Source organism: Octodon degus, unplaced genomic scaffold (assembly GCF_000260255.1).
Source record: "Octodon degus isolate 3935 unplaced genomic scaffold, OctDeg1.0 scaffold00254, whole genome shotgun sequence".
In the NCBI taxonomy this organism is placed as follows: Eukaryota; Metazoa; Chordata; class Mammalia; order Rodentia; family Octodontidae; genus Octodon; species Octodon degus.
Window position 1 is genome coordinate 1,181,492 of NW_004524830.1, and position 21,114 is coordinate 1,202,605.

Here is a 21,114-nt window from a genome sequence, read left to right on the forward strand (position 1 = left end):
CGAAGTAGCTCCTCACAGCCCCACCCTGCAGCCATGGCAGAGCCACCATGGGAATTTGGCCGGGCACTGCCTGAGCTGTGAACCCCTCCTGTCTCACCCATCTCTGGCTGCTGCAGGTCAGCAGCCCTCTTGGACCTGGTCATACGCACCTCACCTTCCAGCAGGACAACCCTGAGCCTGCAGCTCCCCACACAGCAGCAATATGCTGGGGTAAGCCAGTCTCATGGGCTGGGAGATGCTGGGGATGGGGAGCTGTGCGACCATGGTGTGGAGTGAGCCACTGCCCAAAGACAGAGTGCACACGGCGTGGGGGCACGGGCATGCAATCTAGTGCTCTGGGAGGCTGAGGCAGGATGCAGGTCCATGCCCAGCATAGAAAACAGCAAAACTAAAAACATTTAATTTTTTGAGACAGGCTTATGCATCCCAGGCTGGCCTCGAACTTAGCAGCAATCCTCCTGCTTCAGCCTCAGTGGTGGGATTACAGGTGTGTATTCCTACACCTGGCCAACAAACTAAGAGTTGGGATATGGATCGAGGCCCCAGAAGAGAAAAGGATAAGGCAGAGCAGAGCCCAAGGAGGCCTCAAGCCCAGGAGCCTGTGTAGGACCAGTGTTATGGGGAGAAGGGAGCATCCAGCCAGGCTAGGTAAAGCCCGATGGTCTGCCGATCTCTGCTGGGCCCCAACTGCCCTTACCACCTAAGGTGTGGACTGGTGGGAAAGCCACAGCCACCCACCTAAGGCTCTAGTGTCCCCAGTCCCCAAGCTACACCCAACGGACTCAGGCCACAGTGAACACAGGCTTTATTACCACGCAGACTTGCTACCCCTCCTGCTGGCCTAGACTAGTGGGGGTGGGGGTGGATGTGGGGGTAGGGGGCAGGGATGGGGGCAGGAGGCAGGCACAGAGAGAGATCCCTGCCCAGTTCCCTGAGTTGTGCTCGGCCTGGCCTGGGCACTGCGGGGGAAGGCTCATCACCCCAGGCGCACATGGGGCAGAGACCGCTTCAATCTGAGACATGCAAGGGGCAGGAAGAGCTGTGGCACATACAGGTGCACATGCACGCATGTCCCAGGTGCTCAGCAGTCCAGGCCGATGGACACAAGCAGGTCCTCCAGGGCCCGTAGCCGCTGCTGCGCCTCCTCTATGGCGCTGTAGGTCTGCACAGTGCTGGCCACATGGAAGCGGATGTCGTCCACCAGTGGAATGGAATCCGTCTCCTGCCGGGCTGCCACAGCTGCTGCCTCCTCCCTCACAGCCTCCGCAAAGTCCTCGCGCTCCACCAGCTGGGGACAGGCAGACTCAGCACCTGAGACACAGATGGGCCAGCTCTCCCAGCCCTGGTCCCCGGTAAGGCTTACCTTCTCAATGACCTTGGCCATGTACTCAGTGCACTGGTCCTCCAGTCGCGCCAGGTGGAACAGCTTGGCTACGCGCCACACCCCTACCACACTGTCCTCATCCAAGAGCTGTGCCAGGCTGCGGCCACACAGCCGCTTCAGGCCAGGCAGCAGGTACATGTCGGCCACACTCAGTACATCATAGGCCGCCTCGGGGGACAGCTGGGGCAGAAGCAGGAAGGTGTACCCCCAGGTCAGCAAAGGCTGCCTGGGCCAGCACCCCCCAGGATCCCAGCAGTGAAGGGCAGCAGAGCCCAGGGCTGGAGGGCAGATGAGTGCAGGCCTGGACTCAGATCTGTGGGTCATGGGACCCTGGGCAGCTCTTCACCCCTCTGCACACAAGTTTGTCTGGCTGGGTGGCAAGAGACTCATGTTTGCCTCCAGAGAAGTCTGTTAACAAATAGGAGGCTGAGGCAGGAGGATCACTGTAAGTTTGAGACCAGCCTGCATTACAAAGTGAGCTCAAGGCCAGCCTGAACTGTATAGTGAGACCCTGTCTCAAAAACATTAAATTAAAAAAAAAGATAACAACTAACTGGAGCAGACGCTGGCAGGGCAAGGCATGGTTCATGCAGGTGAGGGGCAGCTACTGCACCTTCAGAAGTCACGGACATCCCTAAAGCCAGATGCCACCAAGCTCCTTCCCCACCCCCATGACATACGGGAAGGGGTGGTGCAATCCCTGCAACTCTCAGAAAGGAAACCCCTCACCCTGGCTTCCCCTTCCTCTCCCAGCCCGCACCTCAGTGTGGTCACTATATACGTAGTAGAGCACATGGGTGAAGACCTCAGGTGAGATGCCATGCAGGGTGACAACGGGGGGGTCCCCTGAGGCCTCAGCCTCCTCATTCTCTCTGAAGTGATCATCCAGAAGGGCCCGGAAGTAGTCGCTGCGGCCGCAGAAGAAGGCCTGGGGGAGGCCAGGTTGAGGAAGTGTCAGGGCCAGGGTCTACCAGTGAAGAGCCATCCCAGGGTAGTGGGGAGGGGATAGGCACCTTGTGGCAGAGGAAGCTGCAGCCAGCTACACGGAAGCAGATGTCTGGGCAGCTGTTGAAGCTGTCGGGGCAAGGGAAGGGCAGCTCCCCAAGATCACCCTGGGGGAGGAGAGAGGATCCTGTTAAGGCTACTCCCCAATGGGATAGGCCCAGCTTGGGTCAAGTGAGGATCAAAGCCACCACCCTGCACTCACACGAAGCTCAGGCGGCAGGGCACAGTCAGCCAACAGCGCCATGTCCTCCCGCAGCCGGGGGTCAGTGGCTGGGGGCTCGATGGTCAACACCTTCACACATGTGCCTGGCTTGGACGCCACTGTGGGGGCAATAGCAGCCTCAAGGAGGAGGTCAGCCCTGCCCAGCCCACCCACTGCCCTTGGCCTAGGGCACGTACCAAACTCAGACACCTTCTCACACTTGGCTTCCAGGTCACTAAGCAGGTCCCACAGCTGGCACTGCTTTGCCAGGCGCTCACAGTCGCTGACATGCTCCACGCCAATGTCCAGGTGGCCTGGAGGCGGCGTGGGACATCAGGGCACAAGGAAGGGACTTTCTAGATGGCACTACCCACCCACCCTGGTCACTTTGGTTCCCCGCATCCAGAAAGCCCTGGGGGACAGAGAAGATGGGGCTGATTTTCAGGCAGGACAGGCTCTCTACCCCGTAAGGCAACCACAGAAGCAGCCACCACCTCCCCACACTGCAGAGATGGCAGTGAGGAGTGACACTGGGTCGCCCAAGCCAACCTCCCGCACCTCAGCAAGGGCGTCACCTGTGTACAGGTACTGCAGCAGGGCCCCAAAGGCCACCGGATTGATCTGCGGGCAGACAGCCAGGAGGTCAGGGGCAGCCACCAGCATGAGCCCCACTGTCCCGAACAATCAGTGTCCATCACCCTGAGGGACACACCAGGGGGTGCCTGAGGACTACCACGCTCTTGCCCTTCCACTTGGTGTCAAGCATGTTGGCGAAGTAGGCACTGCGGGCACCCAGGATGCACCGGTGCACCCGGAACCGCTTTCCATGCACCACGAAGACCACGTCGCTGTGGATGCCCTGCTCCAGGAGCCTGGGAACAGCAGAGGGGGCACTGTGCCTGTGCTTGCTGAACCCTGAGCCACTGGTACTTGAGTGCATCACAGAGCCCCCCACCCCCCACAGCCCTCCCGGTCCCTCACCGCTGCAGGAAGTCGTTGTAGTAGTCATGTCGCCTGCAGGCAGCTGTGACCTGCCTGTAGTCGCGTAGTGCCCGACGAATGGCATCACTCAGCGCCCCATACAGGCAGCGCTCACCGTCGAAGGTGTTGGCCTCGCAGCGGGCTCCTAGGGTGTAGGCTCAGTGGTCAGCGGGCCAGGGCTGTGACTGTGGAGGGCCTGAAGGCTCCTAATCTCTGGCCTCTTAGCTTAGCTGCCCACATTGAGGCCCAATGTAATCCCAGAGACACCTTCCCAGGTACCCAAGACCACCTTACTCCAGCATCTCTGCACAGCAGAGGCACAAGGGCACTCCGTGCACTCACACATGCATACACGCAAGCACATACACACCTACACTCACACATCAGAGGGACCATCTCACCATTGGCCAGGAGGTAGAGCACCAGCTCCTCATGCCCACACAGGCAGGCATAATACCTGGGTGCGAAGAAAGGAAGGGCAAGAGGTGGCGGCTGTCAGCAAGGCAGAGTCCTCCACCCCCAGAGCAGCCCCCATCCCGCCTGGCACTCACAGTGGGGTGCTGTCCCACTTGTCCCGCACGTTCACCTCCACGTCACGCTGCTCCAGCAGGTACCTGATTGGGAAGGTCAGAGCTGGAGTCAGAAGTAGTTTCTGGAGAGTGTTCCCGGGTAGGAAAGCAAAGGTACTATGCAAGACACTGGTACCACCTCTGCTGGACCAGGGGGCTGGGACTCAAGGCTTTTCAGTACTGGAGGCAGCAAGGGATGAGGCCCCTCCTTTAGCCAGAGCCTGGGCAGTGACTGGGAAGGGCAGGGGACCACTGAGGGACGGAGCTAGAGGAGGAGATAGATCAAGCGGGCAGAAGCTGGGAGGTGGTTGCTGGTGGGGTGCAGTGAGAGGGGGGTCAGGCCGGGAGAGCTGCTGCTAGGGTGAGGTGTCCCTGGAGATCGACAGCCCAGCCCTCCAAGTCTGCGTTCGGAGTGTTGTGTGGCCTTGAAGTTGGGGAGATCCCAGGGCAGGTTTGCAGCACGGTGGGTGCCGGGTGGGGGTGAAGCGGGGGGAGGGCGGGAATGGGCAGGCTGGGCGAGGTGCCGTGCACGGAACTCCCCTCCTTTCAGGGCGTGAGGGCGCGACCCCGTCTAGGTTTGCGGCAGCAGCATCGGCGCCTCTGCACCGCCCCCAGCCACCCCTGCCCCCGCGGGGTCCTCACCGCACGCGGCCCACATCCCCTTTCCTGCAGCTGGCGAACAGGTCGCTAGTGTCCATGGCACGGCCACCCGGACCGGAGCACAGCGACCTCGGGCTGCGACACTGCCGGGCCGGATGTAAACACGCGCGAGGAGCTACAACCAGCCAGCTCGCAGCTCCGCCCCCCAGTTCAGCTCCGGCTGTGCAGCGGCGCCTGGCGCCCGGAGGACCGATCGACCCCTGCCCCTTCCCGGAATCGACTGAGCCCTCCTGAGGATTGACCCTTTCCTAGGTCCAGGCCCACCCGGAGGATCGATTGATTCCGGCCAAGGACGAAGCCCTTCCGAGGACCGAGGACTGAGCCCTCCAGAAGGATCTGGCCCACCCGCTCCACAACCAGTCGGCCTCTACCAGAGAACTGAGCCCCCCACCCCAGCAAGAACGACTCAGAGGCTCGGTGCCCGGGTCCGGGCCGGTTTAATGGGTCCGACGCGGGCGCGTGGCGGGGTGGGGTGGCCGGGCGCAGCGCCCGCGTCCGGAGCGTCACAGGTGCGTGTCCTCCTCGAACACGTCCGAGTCCTCGGGGTCGCGCTTGCCCCCCATGAGCGCACTCCAGCTGCCTGGGCCATTGAGTGCCCCACCACCGTTCAGGCTCGGCTGCTTCTCCTGCATCTCCGACTGGCTGTCGCTGGCCACGTCCAGCGTGGGGTTGTCGTGGCAGCCGTTCTCCACGAAGCGCAGCTCCTCGCCATGTGACTGTGGGGACAGGGTATGGGGCTGTGTCCCAACCAGAGCAGCTACAGGTCCGGGAAAGCCCCATCAGAGTCCCTGGGCACAGCAGCTGCGAGGCCCGCAGAGCAACTCTTTAAAAATCCTTTGCACAAAGAAGTTCCAGAAGCCACTCCTGCATTTCGTCCCTCCAACCCTCCCTGTCCCAGACAGCAGGGACTCCAGGGCTTAGCGCAGGACCCGGGATGCGGTGTGTATGGGCTGCCCACTCCTCCTATTTGTTCTCCTCCTCAGCCCCAGCCCTACCCCAGGCTCACCACGTGCTTAAGCTTGGGCAGCCGGCGCTGCCAGCAGTTGTAGAGCAGGCCCAGTACAATGATGATGAAGCAGATGACGCCGATGATCACCAGCACCACAAAGAGCGTTCCGTAGTCACTGCGCACCTGGGTGGCCCGCGCCTGGCAGCTGCTGGTCGTTGAGTAGTTCTGGATGCCGATCTGGGACAGGAGGGGCCAGCCCTCCATAGTGAGCTCCTCAAGGGTGTGCAGAGGGGGCTCCCACTGCTCTTGGAGGCGGGGACCTGTACTCCCACAGCCTTCCTGCACACCCCATCTCCATTTTGCCCACCGAGGGACACCTCCAAACTTCACCCGTGGCCACTTTGCCAGACCCTCAATCCCCACTGTAGCCTCATGACCCCATGACAGCAAAAGAAGGATGAAGTGAGGCCCTACGGGCATAGCCACCCCACTCCCATCCCTGTGACAGCCGAGGCAGCCTGGGGTCAAACACTGCACAGCCAAAAGGGTGTGGAAGAGCGATTAAGGGGAGATGGGAGGTCACTGTGGCCTGAGGTAGGACGGGCATCTTCCTGGACATGGTGGCTGTCCCCTTGGAGTGGAATGTCCCCTCTTTAGCAGAGGTGGTGCAAGGGGCGGGAGCCCAGGGGCCCTCTCCCACCCTGGGCTGTGTGTTGCCAGCTTCTTGGCCCACCTCTTCCCATTTCCCAGCCTGCACCCCCATTGCTCATCCTATTCAGGTCCCCACCAAGCACTCTAGCCACTGCCTTTTGGGGTATTCTGCTGACATCCCAGGGGTACTCTGGTTCCTGTACCCTGACATGGTGTTTTCTCCGTGTCTCCCCTGTGCTGATAGCCTCCCCCACCATTGCCCACAGCCCTCTCCAACCTATGCAAGCACTGCATATGACAAAAAGTGCCCTCCCATCTCCCCCACAAGGCCTGAGACAGCTGCCCAGAGTAGGACCCCAAAGGGCTGCATGTACCAGGTGCCCCAGTCCGGCACTCTCACCTCCTCCAGACTCCTGCGGATGTCACCCAGCATGGAAAGGACATCTTGGGTGGGCATTACCCCTAGCAGTAGAGACATGGGCATTAGCACAGTCATGGCCCAGCCTAGGAATCTCTATGGGTCTCCAGGCCCCACCTACCCACCAGCTTTGATGGCACAGAGGTCCTTAGGGCACAGGGGCCCCATCCCATCTCTGACATCTGCTGTGATACCAGTGACCACCTCAGTCCTCATACCCATGTGCAGGGCCTGTGTTTGTCCCTGCTCCAAGTCCCCCCACCCCCAGACCTCCTTAGGTCAGTGCCTAGGCCCTACCTGGCCCCCTTGCACCCCTGCTCACCCTGCTCGCCCACCAACATCATCAGGAGGTGTTGTTCCTTCTCGCTGGGTTTGCTCAGGGAGATGTGCCAGTCCCCATGGTGGCCGTGGCGGTGGCGGGGCAGCACCTCTTCCACCAGGGCCAGGAGCTGCAACCCCCGGTGCTGCCGGAACACCTCCTGCAAGGCAGGGACAGTGGCTTTAGACCCCTTGTTTCCCACTAGGCCCTTTCTACCTTCACCCAGTTGCCAAAGTTCCTTAAGCTACTTGGAGCAGCTCTGGGGACCAGCTGGGGGCTGTAATCTTGCCACTGGTGGGAACTCCAAGGTGCACCCCCTGCTCAGCCTCCAACATGAGGAAGGCATGGGTCAGCCCAGAGTCACACTGAGCAAGGGGACAGACACACCCACGCACAGTGGTGACAAGCTGAAGACATGGATTCGTGCCTGTCACCTTATGCCTGGTATGAAGTGTGTGGCACAGAATGAACATCGGAAGGGAGACCACGCTCATGCATAGACAACACCAGAGCTTTGGGGAGCAGGTGGCAGGCACGGGCAGTTTTCTGACACCACAGACACACCCTGGTGTGGCCTGGGGTGACCTGAAGAGTGGCTGCAGAGAAGGCTCCACACCTGGAGCACGAGGAGCAAGATGAGACAGACCTCTTTCCTGACTCACACTCACCCAGACCACTAAGCTTTTCTTCCCGTGTCACCCATAACTACACAACTAAAACCTAAGCAGGAGTCTGGCCCAGCACAGGCACTCGAGGAGTGGCAGCAACTAACATGGAGCCTCTTGCCCACAGCACAGCCCCCATTTGTCCTTCCCACCCGCCTCCTTGGTCCTGCGGCTGCTGCCCCTCCAGCTCCCCTCCACAGCCCTCCCTTCCTGTCCATGCATGCAGGCTTATCAGGCCCCAGGCACACCTCTCCCAGCTGCTCAGCTCACCCATGTGTGCTGGCAGAGCACACCGGGGCCAAGAGCCAGAGCTCCCAGGAAGTGTGGCCACCTCACCATGTCACCACATAGGGCCTCCCACCACTCTCAACCTGAATGTTGCTACAGCCCAGACCAATAAGTGGTTCCTGGTTGTCATGCCAACTTAAAGGCCACCAGGGTGACAAGGGTGCTGGACCAGTGTTTCTGGTTACCATCGTAAGTGCAGGCTCAGCCCCAAGGCTTGGCCACTCACTGGCCTATAGTGCAATGCACTTTTAACATGGAACTGGTTGGGGAGGCCCTCCACAGCCAGGGAACCTACAGCCCCTTCCAGGTCCCTGCCTTCCTCACTGCTGGGGCTGGCCATATACACCCAGGCCAGGGTGCAGGTGCTGGGTGCCAGGGCTCCCATGGTGCCACGGGGCTCCGCCCCGCCCCCGCACAGTCCCACATCTCTCTGGGCAGAGATGGGGCCCAGCTCATACCTACTAGGTCCAGTGATGACAGATATCACACCACTTGTGTGACAGGCAAACTGAGTGTTTGTGGCAAAGGGAGGGAGCCCTGACTTTTGGAATCTAGTAAGTTGGAGTTATAGTCTTGGTTCTGCCATTAGTCAGCTCTATGACTGTCAGCTTAGCACTACACCTCTCTGAGCCTCGGTTTCCTCATCTAAAAATGGGGACAATGGTCCTATCACCCTGGAAAGATTACAAGAAAACTGCCTGGGGCTGTACATTAGCCTGGTATGGTGGTGTACACCTGTAATCCCAGCACTCTGAGAGGCTGAGGAAGGAGGACCACAAGTTGAGGCCTAGACTTGGCAACTTAATGTATTACTGAGACCTGTCTCAAGCTGAATGATTTAAAAAAAAAATGGGCTGAGGTATATTACAGTGTGAAGGCCTTCAGTTTCCTAGTGGAAAGGCAAGGTGAGCAAGAAATACTCAAGCTGGGCATGGTGGCACACACCTGTAATCCCAGCACTCAGGAGGCTGAGGCAGGAGGATCATTGCAAGTTTGAGACTAGCCTGGGCTACAAAGTGAGCTCAAGGCCAGTCTGAACTGCATAGTGAGACCCTGTCTCAATAAAATAAAATAGGGCCGGCGAGATAGCTCAACAGTCTAAAGTGCCTGCTTAGGACTTAGGTTCAATCCCTGGCACCACATACCCCACCAGCCCCACCCTGAGGGCAGGCTGAGCTTTCCATAAATAAATAAATAAATAAATAAATAAATAAATAAATAAATAAACATTGCCAGTCCTATGGATAACCCACTACTATTATAGACTACTGGACTATATTGGATTATTTTGCTGAATTCACGCACCTACAGTATTTAAATGGCAATGGAATACCCATCTTGGACAAACCTAAACAAAAAAAAAGGGGATATAAATGAAGAACCATTTTGTATCTGTGTATACAAAATAGTTAGGGTAGATATACAGCTACTTTCTCTTAATTCAATGAGAAGAAAGATTTGTACTAATGGTGTTTGGACAGGATATCATGTCTGCATCTTGTACTATGAATAACCACTATGAAGACAATATGCAATGTTTTAATTATTGAAACTGTCCTACTAATTGGTTTTGAAACTGTCTCATTGCTATTTGTTTCTCAATAAAATTAATAAAAAACAAATAAAGTAATTTTAAAAAATAAAAAAAGAAAAATACTTATTCAAAGATGCTGGGACAACTGGAAAAAGAAAGAGTCAAGTCATACTTCACACCATTCACTAAAAGCCCCAGAGCACAGACAGCTCGTTGGGATTAGCACTCCTGAAGCCAGATCTTGGATGCTAACCCCCACTCCTGATGAAGAGCAAAGCTAACGGAGCTCCTTGCAAAAGTGTCCAGCTCTAAGGCTGGGACCCGAAGGGGCAGTAGGGTCAGCTCTGCTTCTGTGCCCCGTCTGGATGATCAGGCTTTTCTCTAAGGACCATCAGTGCCCTTGTCCTCCTCAGCCTCTGGTGCCTCTCTCCATGGTGCTGGGCACAGGCTCCCATCCCTGCATCTCAGAGAAAGGGTTCTTTTGCGCCTTTGGAACTCTGCGGTGTTAGCGCTGAATGCCCCGCTCCATCTTCCTGCTTCCCCCTTTAAAATTCTCCCCAGTTCCCTTCCAGTTTCCTGTGACCTCAGGCGAGACAGAAGCCGGCAAGTCTGCAATGCATTTGCGGAGCTGGAAGAGCAGATCCCCACAGCCACAGCTCTAGCCTGTGGAACTTGCCCAGGACACAGCCGGCGCAGTTCGGTCTTGTTCTGAAGATCTGTGGTCTCTCCGTAACTCACCATGTTTTGTTCAGGTGTATCAAGATTATCAAACACAAAGAAAGTCTGGGAACTTGGCTGACTAAAGGAGATGCGAGAGATAAATGCAGACACCATCCTCAGTGATATGCTGGACCACAGAGGGGAGAAAAGCTGCAAAATGTTATTGGGACCACTGGAAAACATCTCAAATAATGAATCCTATAGATCAACTTATACGCCTTTGTGAATGTTAGTCCCCGACTGTGATCACTGCGTCGCGGTTACTCAGAGGATATTCTTTTTTCTGAGGAAACACACACTAATGTATTTAAGGTGGGCCAAAAGGGAGCGATGCCACTAGCTTTCCCCAAATGGTTTGAAAAAAATTTAAACAGGCAATACATCAGGCTGAAGCACATGTGGAATTTGAATTATTCTATCTATAAATTTGAAATTATCTCAAGATATATTTATAAAGAAGAACGTGTGAGCTAGGCTTGGTGGTGCACTCCTGTAATCTCAGCACTCAGGAGGCTGAGGCAGGAGGATCATTGTGAGTTTGAAACCAACCTGAACTGCAGACCAAGACCCTGTCTTGTGTTCGCTTCAGCAGCACATATACTAAAATTGGAACGATATAGAGAAGATTAGCACGGCCCCTGCGCAAGGATGACATGCAAATTTGGGAAGCCTTTCATATTTTTTTAAACAACGAAGAGAGGGCAAAGAGAAAAGCTAGGAAACAAGACCCTGTCTCAAAAAGACAAAAAAAAAAAATGTGGTGAATTAACTAATGCTACCTTGTGACACTCAGCTAAACTGAGTCAGTGTGACTTGGGGTGTGGAAGGCCCACCTGAGCACTGTCAATAGCATAAAAGGAGAAATGGAGGGAAAGATGGCATGCTGTTGATCCTCCTGGAGAAGCTTGGTGCACTGGTTTCCTGATAGGAACTCAGCTGTTCTCATTGTTGGAGGAGCTCAGGACCTGACTGTTCCGGAGGATGGCTGTGCTTCTCTTTGGGGGAGCTCTGGCCCTAACCCTGAGCATCACTTCCTGGCTCCAGAGAGGTCCCTCTGCCCACTGGCACAGATGCTCCCTCCTGCTGGCACAGACTTTCTAGCTCCCACCACTGACCTTTGGGCCTCCTCAGTGCCGATGCTTGATATAGATTGGCATGAAACATTGTCATGGGCTCTATGCTTCCAGGTAGACACATCAATGACATTGCCATGGGCTCCAGGTCTTCAGCTGGACTCATGCAGGACCCTGCAGTGGGATCCAGGCCTTCGGCTAGATTCTTTGTGTTTCTAGTGTGTGAACAAATCTCTAGCACTCTTCTGCATTTGACATTTTGGTGACTATTGCAAAATAATCCTATAAATTACATGTCCTGTATTAAACATATTCCCTTGTAAACCTTGACTACAATAGAATGCAAGAAAATTAAAGGCACTTTTGCATAAATAAAGGCAGCGCTATCTGTGCAGGAAGAGCTACTAAAGGACAGCATTAGAGTTACATCTTAAGTGTCTGCCGGAGGCCATGTGCTAAAGGCATCATCCCACCAGAGTACATGAGGAGCTGGCAGAGCTTCTAAGAGATGACACCTAGTGGGAGGAATTCATGTCACTGGGCATACGCTGAAGTAGACAGTCGGGTCCCACCTCAGTTCCCTGCTTCCTGGCTGCCATGAGGTGAGGGACCTTCTCTATCACCACTCCCACCATGGTGAGTGGCCTGGCCACAGTCCTCAAAACACTGACCTCTGAAACCAACCCCCAAAATGAATTTTTCCTTCTTATAAGTAGTTTTTCTTATAAGAAGGTGTTGGGTCACAGTAATAGGAAGTTGACCAACACAGAGAACTGGCACTGACAAGTGGGATTGTTGCAGGGACTACCCTGGGCAATGTGGTTGGACAGCCTTTAGAATTAGGTCATGGGAAGTGTTTGGGAAGGCCTGAGGAGTGGGCTAGGCCAAGCCTCGAGTGCTGCAGTGGAGCTCAGAGACCAGAATGCTAATAGAAACGCAGGCGGTAAAGTCTCTGCCAATGAGCTTGCAGGTGAGAGTGGGAACTCCACAAAGACCTGGAGTAGAGGTGTTTTGTGTTACATACTGGCAAAGAGCTTGTCTACGTTTGGACCACTCCTTGAGACTTCATGGAGGCTGATCTTAAAGATTATGGATCAAGAAATTTGATGGAAGGGCTGGTGAGATGGCTCAGTGGTCTAAAGCACGTACTTAGAACAAGCTTAGCAAAGCACAGGGACCGCGGTTCAATCCCCCAGCACCACATGCCAGCCAGCCCCGCCCCCTGGTGGACTGAGCTGGCCACACACACACACACACACACACACATAAATAAAATAAATAAATTAAAAAAAAAAAAAGAAATTTGATGGAGCACAATTCTGGGTGATATTCAGGCAGTGGCATGGGAATTGCCAGCTGCTTTTAGCCACATTTATGTGAATGGAAATTTAGCAGAGCAGAAAGGTTCGATAAACATACAGGGGGGCACTTAAAGTTGGGCCAAAGAGGGAATGGAGATTAGGGTCATTAAAAAGGAGCCAAGTACTTTGCACCAAAGGAAAGAGGCTTTGAGGGCATCTCTGGAATCCCTAGACCCACCTATCCTCACACTTGGGAACCACTGCCCAGGACTTGGTCTCTATGTCCAGGCACTTGGAGACCTTGGCTGTCACAGTCTGAGGAGTCCAGTGACTGCCTATATTGGCACATGCCTTGCCTCAGCCACATGGTGCAGGTTTTACAGACCTGCTGAATGTGAGAGCTGCGGACCCACAGAGGATCCAGTGAGACTGCTTTCTGTAGCAGCTCTGGGAAGCCAGGCAGTGTGGCACTGTCGAGTCCCAGGAAGCAGCCTCTGAGAGGGTTTAGTGTTTGCCCTTCTCTGCTTTGTTCTTCTTTTGGCTTAGCTCTGCCCTGCTGTTTTTTTCATCCTCGTTCTTGGAATAGGGATGTTGGCACCGTCTGTTGCATGCTAGAAGGATGGGCCTTCTTCACTTTCCTAGGGGCTTCCAGCAGAGTGGGCCTTTCACCTCTGAGCAGATTTTGAACTTGAACTTTTCAGCAATGCTACAAGTATTAGAGCCTTGGGGAGTCTTGGAGATGGACTGAATACATTTGGTATTGTGAGACTGAGGTGAGTCTGTGGTCCTTGAGGGTTAGGGAGGAACAGGATGGCTTGAGCTGGGTGTGGTAGCACCCAGCTAGGATCCCCGCACACAGGAGGATGCCATGAGTTCAAGCCAGCCTGGGCTACACTGCGAGACCCTGTCTCAAAAAACAAAAAACAAAACAACAAAAAAGAAGAATATGATGGTTTGGATCTCAAAGGTCCCCTGAAGGCCATGCACTAAAGCCTAGGTGGCATCTGGGGTGTGCCTGGGAGGCAGAGAACCTGGGAGGGGTTGGAGGGAAGAAGCTGCCTCCTCCTCGGGACGTTCTGTGGGGAGATTAGGCTCTGCCTCTCCTCCCTCTCTCTGCTCCCCCGCCGTCATGGCTTCCTCTGTGCTTGCTCTACAGTGCAGTGCACTGCTTCACCACAGATCCCAAAGCAACCCCACCCGCCTGACCAGGCACCAAGGACAAAACCGTGAGCCACAGCAAGCTTCCATCCGGCAAGCTGTTTATCTCAGGTCTTGCATCACTCTGACAGGAAGCTGACTAACACTGCTGGAGGAAGCAGGAAACTCAACCAGAGGAAGGAGCTGAAATATGCAGAGGTTTTGCTGCACAGAGACAAGTACGTGTATGGATAGAGTGGAACATACATGACTGGTGCTCACCACTATTCACTATCAGGAAAACCAGACTCACAACCACAGTGAAGCGCAGCCACACACTTGTTAGGTCAGCCAAGATGCCGGGAGACCAGGAGCCTAGAGCTGTGCTGGTGTGAGTGGAAAATGGGGCAGTGGGCATGGGGGACAGTGTGGTGGGTCCTCAGAGGAGCAGAAGCAGAAGGACTATCTGAAGGAAGAACCCCAATCTGGGAGTGGAACCTCAGAACTGCAAACGGGATGCAGAGGAATCTGCACACCTGGTTCAGCACAGCCAAAAATGGGAGCAGCTCCCACACCTGCACCAGGTGAGCGGGAACACATGTGTTTTGTTTTTTTTTTTTTTTTTTTTTTTTTTGCGGAACCGGGGATTGAACTCAAGCCCTTGCGCTTGCCACGTAAGCACTTATTCCATCAAGCCATCTCCCCAGCCCCTTAACAAATGTGTTCTGTCCATACACAGGACAGTTTTAACCTTGAAAAAGAAAGAACTTCTGACACTCTTTACTACATGTACCAGCTGGGTGACACTGAGCAGAAAAGGTCTGGGTCAGAGGAGAGCCATCAGGTGAGGTATTCAAAGGGGCCAAACTCTTAGAAACTAAAAGGCGAAAGGTGGCCGTCAGGAGTTGGGGGAGGGAAGAAGGGAACAGGAAGTTGTTAATAGGCCGGAGTTTCAGTTTTGAAGGTGAAAAAGTTCCAGGAATCTGTTTCATAACAAACATGATATACATGCACTGCTGGACTGGAATTTGTGAATGTTTAGATGGTAAATTTTGGGTTTGGCTATACTAAAAGAAGCCCAAAAATTATGATAATTGAATGGATGTCACATATTAAGTGCAAATAACAGAAGATAAAAACAGGGATGACACATTAGAAACATTTTAATATCCGTGGTAAAAGAGAGATATGAACTTCAGGCTTTATTATTTGCACACTGAAAATGTGCAAGTAGCCAGGTGTGGTGGCATATGCCTGTAATCCCAGCACTCGGGAGGCTAAGACAGGAAAATTGCAGTTTGAAGCCAGCCTGGGCTACATAATAAGTTCAAGGACAATCTGAACCACATAGCAAGACCCAGTCTAAAAAGTACAAGTATACATGCTAAAGATTTAAGGGGGGGGGGCGGGGAGATGGCTCAGTGGAATAAGCACTTCCCTGGCAAGCGCAAGGGCAAAAACAAAAACAAAACAACAACAACAACAAAAAAAAAGCATGGTTCAAGATTTAAGGGGGGCTGGTAAGGTAGCTCAGTGGTCTAAAGTGCCTGCTTAGGGCTGGCCAGATAGTTCAGCGGACTAAAGCGCCTGCTTAGGCAGAGCTCAGTGGCTGGGGGTTCGATCCCCAGTGTGCCATGCCAGCCCCACCCCCGGGACATGCTGAGATGTTGAGACTGGGTGCGGTGGCCTGAGCCTGTAATCCCAGGGCTTGGGAGGCTGAAAATAGAATCACTAGGAGTCCATTCTACATAGTAAGACTCTGTAGACCATGTAGTCCCTGTACTAAATAATAAACAAATAAATAAATAAAGGGCCTTCTTAGGCAAGCACTCAGGGACTGCGGTTCAATCCCTATACCCAGACCCCAGGACGGGCTGAGCTAGGTCCCAAGTGCCCACACTGCAGGCACCTAAGTAACTTTCTCAGTAACAGGAATAAAGGCTCCTTGCAGAGATGTTGACTCCACACTGGAGGAGGGAGATGAGTGCAGAGTGACTTAATAGGCCAGAAAATAGAGACTATCCAACACTGATAGGATGGCCTGAAGGATGCAGAAGCCAGGTGAGGTGGTCTCTGTACATAATCTGAGCACTCAGGAGGCTGAGGCAGGAGGATTGCCATAAGTCGGAAGCCAGCTTGGACTACATACTGAGTTCAGAGCCAGCCCAAACTATATAGTGAGACCCTGTCTCAAAAACACAAACAAGAGCTGGGGATACAGCGCAGCAGCACAGTACCTGCCTGGCAAGTGCAAACAAAGCAAAACAAAACAGGCAGAGGCCAAACCAAGGAGACTTTTATTGGCCAAAGATGAGGTATTTGATTTTTTTTTTTTTTTTTTTTTTTTGCCGAACCAGGGATTGAACTCAGGCCCTTGCGCTTGCCAGGGAAGCGCTTATTCCACTGAGTCATCTCCCCGGCCCCCAAAGATGAGGTATTTGAGTATTCATAAGAATTGTAATGCATCAGCTGTGATAAAATGCCTCTGTTTATACTAATTTGGGAGGGGGGCTCAGTTTTGCTGTTACTATTGTTTGTTTGTTTGTTTTTTTCTTTTTGGCAGAACCAGGGATTGAACTCAGGTCCTTGTGCTTGCCAGGGAAGCGCTTATTCCACAGAGCCATCTCTCCAGCCCCACTATCGTTTTTAGACAGTGTCTCCCTAGTAGTCCAGGCTGGCTTCAGACACAATCCTCCTGCCTCAGCCTCCTGAGTGCCGGGCCTACCCTTGCTCCACTACACCCAGCTCACTCAGGTCACACTTGGATGAAACGCACACATTGACTTTCCTTCTCATTGAACCACTAACCAAGAGTAAAGAATTTAACCTCCAAGGCCACAGAGACAAACAAGGAACTAAGCCTCCAAGGAGGCCAACCAACAGCCAGACAGCAGGTGGCAGCCTTAGAACTTGCCAAGACAGGGAAGCTGAGCTGCTCTCTGTCCCTGCTGACCGGCACTGGAAAAGGACCTGGCTAGGAGTCTGCTCAGGAAGGCCTGCGCCCCAAGCCCCTCCCCGCAATGCTGCACGCCCGCCCCACATCCTTCTCCCAAGGAGATCCAAGTCTATTTTTTCACTTTTCCCCAAGTGCTTGGGATAACACGAGGCCTCACACACACAGGAAAAGGACCACAGAGTGACGCAGCAAGCCCCAGGGATTTTCAAGAGGTGCAGCCCTAACCTAGAGGACACCAGACACAACTGAGCACACACGTGTGCATGTGTGGTGGCTGTGGGGAGTGAATGAGTATCGGTATTTATGCCTGCGTACTTAAAGTCCTGAGACACCCTGGCCTCTGCCTAGCCTGGCTCCCAGACACTGACACCCAGCCCTTCAGAATTCTGGGGCACAGAAGTCCCTTTTCAAAGAGTCTGATCACCCCAGGAGGAAGGACCTAATGATGCTGACATGTTGAACTTCATCTGCAATACCAGTTCCATGGGAAGCTGAGGCAAGAGGGTCACTTGAGCCCAGGTCATGGGAGCCATGCTGGGCAGCACAGTGAAACCCAGTCTCGAAACACAAAACAAAGGGCTACAATACGGACCACGCAAGATACTGAACACAGAAACAAAAGGATTCTTTTAAATTAGGAAGGAGAAGGAGGCAAACACAGAAGAGTCCTTACAAATTTTATAATACAAAAAGTGCTTTTTGTTTTCGGTATTCTGGGTCAGCTTCAAGCAGTTAGGACTGAGCTGTCGCCTACACCCTGCTGTGCCCCAGCTCCTGCCCTGGGCCACCTGCCTCCCCCTAGCCTCGCTGGACACTCACACAGTCTATGTTCTCAGTCATGTTCAGGATGATGTAGTTCTTCCCCGCGAGGTTGCTCCAGTCCTTGCAGATCACCTGTGCCGGGAGACAAAAGTGAGGACACTCGGGTGGCAGGGAGAGACGGGGCCTAGAGGATAGAGAGGCAGAGGGCTGCATGCAGATGGGAGCCGGCAGCCTGTGCCAGGCGACTCACTGAGTGCTCTGCACTCCGCAGACCTAGGGAGGAAGGGATCTCACCTGAGTGGAGTCCCAAGGTGTCCTGGATGGAGCTTCTGCAGCAGATGCCCCTGGGGGCTGCTGACTGAGCACTTCCTGCCCCGGGATGGCAGAGAATAGCATCGATGTGGAGTCTCCCAGGGTCGATGGGGAAGGGGTAGGGATCTGAGGGTACAGGCGGTCCTCATCCGGGGTCTCAGCCCTTGCGGGGGCTTTGGTCTGTAGGAACAAAGCTGAGGACAAGGACGAAGCCAGCTCCCTGCTGATTCCCACAGTAGCCTCCTCACTGGCCTCTTGAGGGACCTCATACTCTACCCGGGATCCAGCCGCCAACAACATGGTGGCCCTGGCCCCCTGGCTAGGCAGTTCCTGAGGCCCTGGGGTCACCACGCTAGGGATGACTGAGGGTAGGGCTGAACTGGGCTCCATGCTGCTTTCCACCTCCACGCCGGATGCAGCCTGGTCCCCAGACTCCTCATGCCTGAGTCCAGGGATACCCAGGGCCTGGCTGCTGCTGCTGCTGCTGCTGGGAACAAAGTCTCTGGCCTGTGTGGTGGCTTCCTCCTGGGACCCGCTCACAGGCAGCAGCTCCTCCTCCTCGTCCTCCTCGTCCCTCTCCACCTCTTCCTTCTCTCTCTCCTCTTCTTCTTCCTCCTCTTCCAGAGGCACCTGCCAGGGTGGCTCCACCAGGTTCAGCTTGGGAGAGGTGGATGGGAGGCTGGGCAGCTCCATGGCCTGGCCGGCATCGTCCATGTCCATTGGCCCCGCCTTCTCCGTGAGGTCAGGGAAGCCATAGTCTAGGACAGGGAACAAGGGAGCTGCTTGTCAATCCAGCGCAGACTCTGTTATTTTCTATCAATGGGAAAGGACCAAAGGAAAAGAACCCAGAGTTCTAGAAACACTAGGGAGCTGCAGGACAGAGGGGCCCAGTCTGTGGGGGGCCATATCTTCCTTGTTATAAGAAATATAATTCACATTTGTCACCAAATTCAGTGAGCACAAGAATGTGCAGACATTTCACATATACGCCCCTCGGGGTAGCCACTAACAGTGCTTTCATCTGGGACCTACCAGGAAGACCCTCTATCCACCCCTCAGAAGGGCTCCCCTTGCTGGTCTTCTAACGGGTCTAAAGGGTCCTTCTGGGTGAATCCTCCAATGAGTTCTGAGAAACACTCTCCCTCTTCCTTTTTGAGATGGGTCCTCACTCTGTTGCCCAGGCTGGTCTTGATCTCCTGGGTTTCTTGACTCAAGTAATCCTCTTGCCTCAGCCTTCTGTAGCTGGGACTACTGGTATGCACCACTGCACCCAGTTTAAATTTTTAAGAAACAACTAAACTATTTCCAAAGTGGTCATACAATTCTGCTTTCCCACCAGCCGTCTTTGAGTTCTGATGGTTCCCACCCAGGGGCGCATCTGTGAGGGAGCTGGACTCACAGCTCACCTCGCTCAGCACAGTGCACATCCTAAGGAGCCAGAGGAGAGGCTAAAAGTTCCCAAGAAAGGACAGACCACTGATAAAGGGACAAGAAAGAGATTACCAAATTATCACCCAGTTTATAATATATATAATCCTAGGCTTCAGGAAGAAATTGAAAATGCTTTGAAAATTCTGAGGAAAATTTAAAAAAATTTTTTTTTTATTTTTTAGGGAAGGGTCTATTGGGTGTTCAGGGTCTAGATCAGACTCATAGTGATCCGCCTGTTTACAGCCTCCCAAGAGCTGGGATTACAGGTGTGGAGGTGCCACCATGCCCAGTCTCAATTGCTATCTCAGTACGTCATGGGGGCGGGGCCGGCACAGCAGGCTGGGAGATCAAAACCCCTGGCCCCTGCACCTGCTTGCAGGCGCTTTAATCCGCTGAGCTATTTGGCTGGCCCTCCTGGAATTTTTATTTTTAGCTTTCGTACCAGGGATCAAACTCAGGACCTTGTGCTTGGCAGGCAGGCACTTATGCTACTGAGCTCTCTTCTTAGCAGGAAGTTTATTTTGAACTTGGAATTTTACACCCAACTATTACCAAAGTGTGACAGCAAATCAAAGACACTGTCATAAATACAAGAAAAAAAATTTTGCTGTCCACCTTGTCTTAGACCCATTAGATTACTTCCCTAGAGGAGGCACCTGACTATGGTTTCCCCTACACCAGCCCTTCTCAGCTCAAAGCAACCAGCTAGAAACTTCACCCCTTCTCCCTAACTGCAGTTAGGGATGCCTCTTCAGAAGGGGGAATATTAGAGACAGCTAAGTCAGGTAGAAGTACAGCAGACAGGGCTGGGTCCCTGAGGGGGTCAGTGCAGGAGCTGAGAATGCATCAGGGCTGTGGCTTTGGAGGGCATCTGAAAACTAAAGTCACAGTGGCTAGGTTTACACAGTCCCCTACGGGATGGATGGAGGTGTGGCATTATTGGTCTGACCCTTTTGAGACTTCCCAGCCCCTATTAGAGGTGGGCTATCCTCTCCCACCTACTAAAACTAGGACTACAGATTATTGGCCAAGGTTAATGATGTTACACACATCCGCCCTTGGTACCATTGGATCAATATTACCTGCTAGACTTGTAACTATACTTGCAATTTTATTGGTTGACCATAATTTTGACCAATGTTGTACTCGTCTCATGGTTTTGCTCTATAAAGCTTCCTTTGAGAGATGGGTTTGTTGGTGGCCCCTTTGGAACCCCTACTGTCTGTCAGAAGCTATTCCCAATCTCCATTTCCCCATCGCTATTTCCCATTCCTTTCCTCCAGTAAAATTTGTCTCTCCCCACCCCCCATCTTCTAGAGACAAGGTCTCACTGTACAGCTCAGGTCGGCCTTGAGCTCACTTTGTAGCCCAGGGTGGTCTCCAACTGTCAAAGATCCTCCTGCCTCAGCCTTCTTCAAGTGCTGGAATTGAAAGTGTGTGCAACCATGCCCAGCTTCCAATAAATTTTCCTACTCTTAAAGAAAAAAGTTTTACTGTCCATGATTCCAGAGGATTAAGGATATTGTTTTTTAAAACAAAAAAAAGACATAAAAAATCAAGAAACCTATAGGAACATACAAAAATAAATCTCACGATAAATAGCACAATAGGCTTGGAAGCAACTGGTTACAAAGAGAACATGGATCTGAAGAGATCTGGGAATTCTTGCGAAAAGAACATTTTCTTCCCTTGAGTAAAAACTGTGATTCAGCAGCTGAAATATCTTAGTGATATCCAGGAGCCTGTAGTAATATTTCAATGGATAATTAGAGTATTCTACCCACCCCACTCTTGCTG

The 21,114-nt window shown here is 53.4% G+C and overlaps 2 protein-coding genes and 1 non-coding gene across 3 annotated transcripts in view; 1 reads left to right on the forward strand and 2 right to left on the reverse strand.

Moving 5' to 3' along the window:
• Window positions 1–984: 984 nt before the first annotated feature.
• Abtb1 (ankyrin repeat and BTB domain containing 1) lies at window positions 985–4,928 on the reverse strand. Its single transcript, XM_004646100.2, has 12 exons — window positions 4,784–4,928; window positions 4,124–4,186; window positions 3,974–4,029; window positions 3,573–3,717; window positions 3,304–3,463; window positions 3,167–3,212; window positions 2,789–2,905; window positions 2,592–2,710; window positions 2,398–2,496; window positions 2,145–2,312; window positions 1,364–1,564; window positions 985–1,288 (listed from the first exon to the last, which is right to left on the reverse strand). The coding sequence occupies exons 1-12, from the start codon at window positions 4,837–4,839 to the stop codon at window positions 1,082–1,084; spliced, it is 1,437 nt and encodes a 478-aa protein (XP_004646157.1). The 5' UTR covers window positions 4,840–4,928; the 3' UTR covers window positions 985–1,081.
• Window positions 4,929–5,017: 89 nt separating this feature from the next.
• Window positions 5,018–21,114, reverse strand: part of Podxl2 (podocalyxin like 2) — a 35,080-nt gene continuing 18,983 nt past the window's right edge. The window contains exons 3-8 of the mRNA XM_004646102.2: window positions 17,869–18,644; window positions 17,632–17,706; window positions 7,142–7,298; window positions 6,802–6,863; window positions 5,808–5,987; window positions 5,018–5,517 (exon numbers count right to left, since the gene is read on the reverse strand). Of these exons, the coding sequence (XP_004646159.1) occupies window positions 5,305–5,517; window positions 5,808–5,987; window positions 6,802–6,863; window positions 7,142–7,298; window positions 17,632–17,706; window positions 17,869–18,644 (1,463 nt within the window). The 3' untranslated portion in view covers window positions 5,018–5,304. The remainder of the gene's footprint in view (window positions 5,518–5,807; window positions 5,988–6,801; window positions 6,864–7,141; window positions 7,299–17,631; window positions 17,707–17,868; window positions 18,645–21,114) is intronic.
• Window positions 10,922–11,028, forward strand: LOC111813998. The gene has a single exon (XR_002819096.1). It is a non-coding gene; the product is annotated as a U6 spliceosomal RNA (small nuclear RNA).

Coding starts and splice junctions, on each gene's coding strand:
- Abtb1 (XM_004646100.2), bottom strand. CDS start 4,839: ATGGACACTAGCGACCTGTTCGCCAGCTGCAGGAAAGGGGATGTGGGC. Junction 3,718..3,973: donor GCTCTACCTCCTGGCCAATG/GTGAGATGGTCC, acceptor CCTACACCCTAG/GAGCCCGCTGCGAGGCCAAC. Junction 2,313..2,397: donor GCAGCTTCCTCTGCCACAAG/GTGCCTATCCCC, acceptor GGCCTCCCCCAG/GCCTTCTTCTGCGGCCGCAG.